Source organism: Wasmannia auropunctata, unplaced genomic scaffold (genome assembly GCF_000956235.1).
Source record: "Wasmannia auropunctata unplaced genomic scaffold, wasmannia.A_1.0 LD336076.1, whole genome shotgun sequence".
Taxonomy (NCBI): Eukaryota; Metazoa; Arthropoda; class Insecta; order Hymenoptera; family Formicidae; genus Wasmannia; species Wasmannia auropunctata.
Window position 1 is genome coordinate 161,390 of NW_012026814.1, and position 2,261 is coordinate 163,650.

The following is a 2,261-nucleotide window of genomic DNA, read 5'->3' on the forward strand; positions in this document are numbered from 1 at the left end:
TTTATATAAATATATTTATATTTAATATAGCAGAATTATTACAAATTTATGGAGAAAAATTTATTTTACTGTACCTTTTCTATAACAAAATTTATTATGTATTAATTAATTAAGTATATTTTTTAGGCAGTGAGAAATAGTTTTCAATTCGATGTCGAATCGATGTCGAATTGATGTCGAAATCATCGTATCGATATCAATTCGACATCGATTCGATATCAAATTGGCGATCGTTTCTCACTGGCATTCAAAATTACGAACACGATTGAATCAAAATCGATGTTTAAATTGATATAATTTTGATAAAATGGTTTTGATGTCAAATCGATATCGATTCGAAGTATCATTTCTTACTGGGTTTGTGGACCTATGCAAACAAAGACACCGGGTGGAAAACGTTACATAATGACATTAATCGATGATTTTAGTCGTTATTGTTTCGTATACCTACTGGAAAAGAAGAGTAATGCGGCTAATAAGGTGAAGGAGTTCGTATGTTGGTGTAATACACAATTTGGACGCAAGCCAAAAATATTGAGGACGGATCAAGGTTGTGAGTACTTAAGTACCGAACTGCAAATCTTCTTGAAGAATAATGGCATCGTACATCAAATGATAGCGTCGTACTCCCCTCAACAAAATGGAGTTGCAGAACGCAAAAATAGAAGTCTAACCGAGATGGCACGATGCGTGTTGATCGAAGCTGCTCTACTTTACGCTTATTGGGGCGAAGCTGTAATGACTGCAAATTATTTGCAAAATCGCTTACCTTCAAGAGCTATTGATAAAACACCATATGAACTTTGGTTTCGTCGTATCCCTAACATCCATTATCTACGAACATTCGAATGCAAGGTCTTTATGCACATTCCAGATAAAAAAAAGGAGAAAGTTGGATAATAAAGCACTGGAACTTCGGCTTGTGGGTTACTCCGAAACTATAAAAGGATATAGGTTACTCGATACGACCATTAACAAAATATATATTAGTCGCGCCGTAAGATTTGTTGGGAAGATTCATCAGAAGGGTTATATAGAAATGGCATCAAAGATACCTGAAGCAGATGATCAACAAAATGATACTAGCATTCGCTTGGATACAGGTGTATATATCGAAGATGATTGTTCCGAAATGAACGACAATGCAGTCGAAGAGGATAATACTCCAGAGCATGAAGAGAATAATGTCCCAGAGCCTGAAGAGGATAATACGCCAATATCACAAGCAGAAGGATACATCCGTACTTCATCGAGGTCTACAAAGGGTATACCACCAAAACGATTGATAGAAACATGTAAGTTGGCTTCAAACTTCATACCTGAAGAACCACTGATATATGAGCAAGCCATGAGCAGTCCAGAAAGCCAACAATAGAAGAAAGCCATGGAAGAAGAAATGGCATCGTTTCAGTATAATCGTGTATGGACCTTAACAAAACTGCCTCTAAATAGAAAGGTAATTGAAGGAAAATGGGTCTTCAAACGAAAAATTGATGACAAAGGAAATGTTAGTCGTTATCGAGCACGTTTTGTTGCGCAAGGTTTTTCGCAAATTTACGGAGAAGATTATGATGAAGTTTTCGCCCCCGTTGCAAAACAAACAACATTTCGCACGTTATTAACAGTAGCAGGCAAGCGAAATATGTCAATGCAACATTATGACATAAAAACGGCATTCTTAAATGGCGAATTGGAGGAAGAGATCTTTATGAATCAGCCTAATGGTTTTATAGTTAAAGGTAAAGAAGAACTTGTAAATTACAACGAAGTATTTACGGATTAAAACAATCGGCAAGAGCATGGAACCAGAAGATTCATGAAGTATTGACTAAAGAAGGTTTCCAACGTGCCAATGCAGACAAGTGTCTGTATTCAAGAGAAACAAATGGAAAATGGACATATATTCTTATATATGTCGACGACCTTATCATCGCAAGTGATAACGAGACTTGGATTAAACAATTGGGAGATAAACTCAATCAAGTTTTCGACCTGCTGTCTCGGTGAGTTAAAATTTTATCTTGGAATTCATATTGAACGAGAGTCGGATGGGATGTTTGCCATACATCAGCGTGCATACGTAGATCGAATTGTTGAACGTTTTGGATTGAAGGATGCAAAGTCATCTAAAATTCCGCTTGATCCAGTTTATGAAAAATTTAAAGAATTATCAGAGAAGTTGCCCAACAACAAGCATTATCGTAGTGCAATAGGAGCGTTGTTGTATCTATCAACTTATACTCGGCCAGATATTGCGGCAG

At 36.4% G+C, this 2,261-nt stretch overlaps 1 protein-coding gene across 1 annotated transcript; it reads left to right on the top strand.

The window, feature by feature from the left end:
• The first annotated feature begins 1,039 nt into the window (after positions 1–1,039).
• On the top strand, positions 1,040–1,375 carry LOC105449454. Its single transcript, XM_011688706.1, has one exon. It carries the CDS (start codon positions 1,040–1,042, stop codon positions 1,373–1,375), a length of 336 nt encoding a protein of 111 aa, XP_011687008.1.
• The last annotated feature ends 886 nt before the right edge of the window (positions 1,376–2,261 follow it).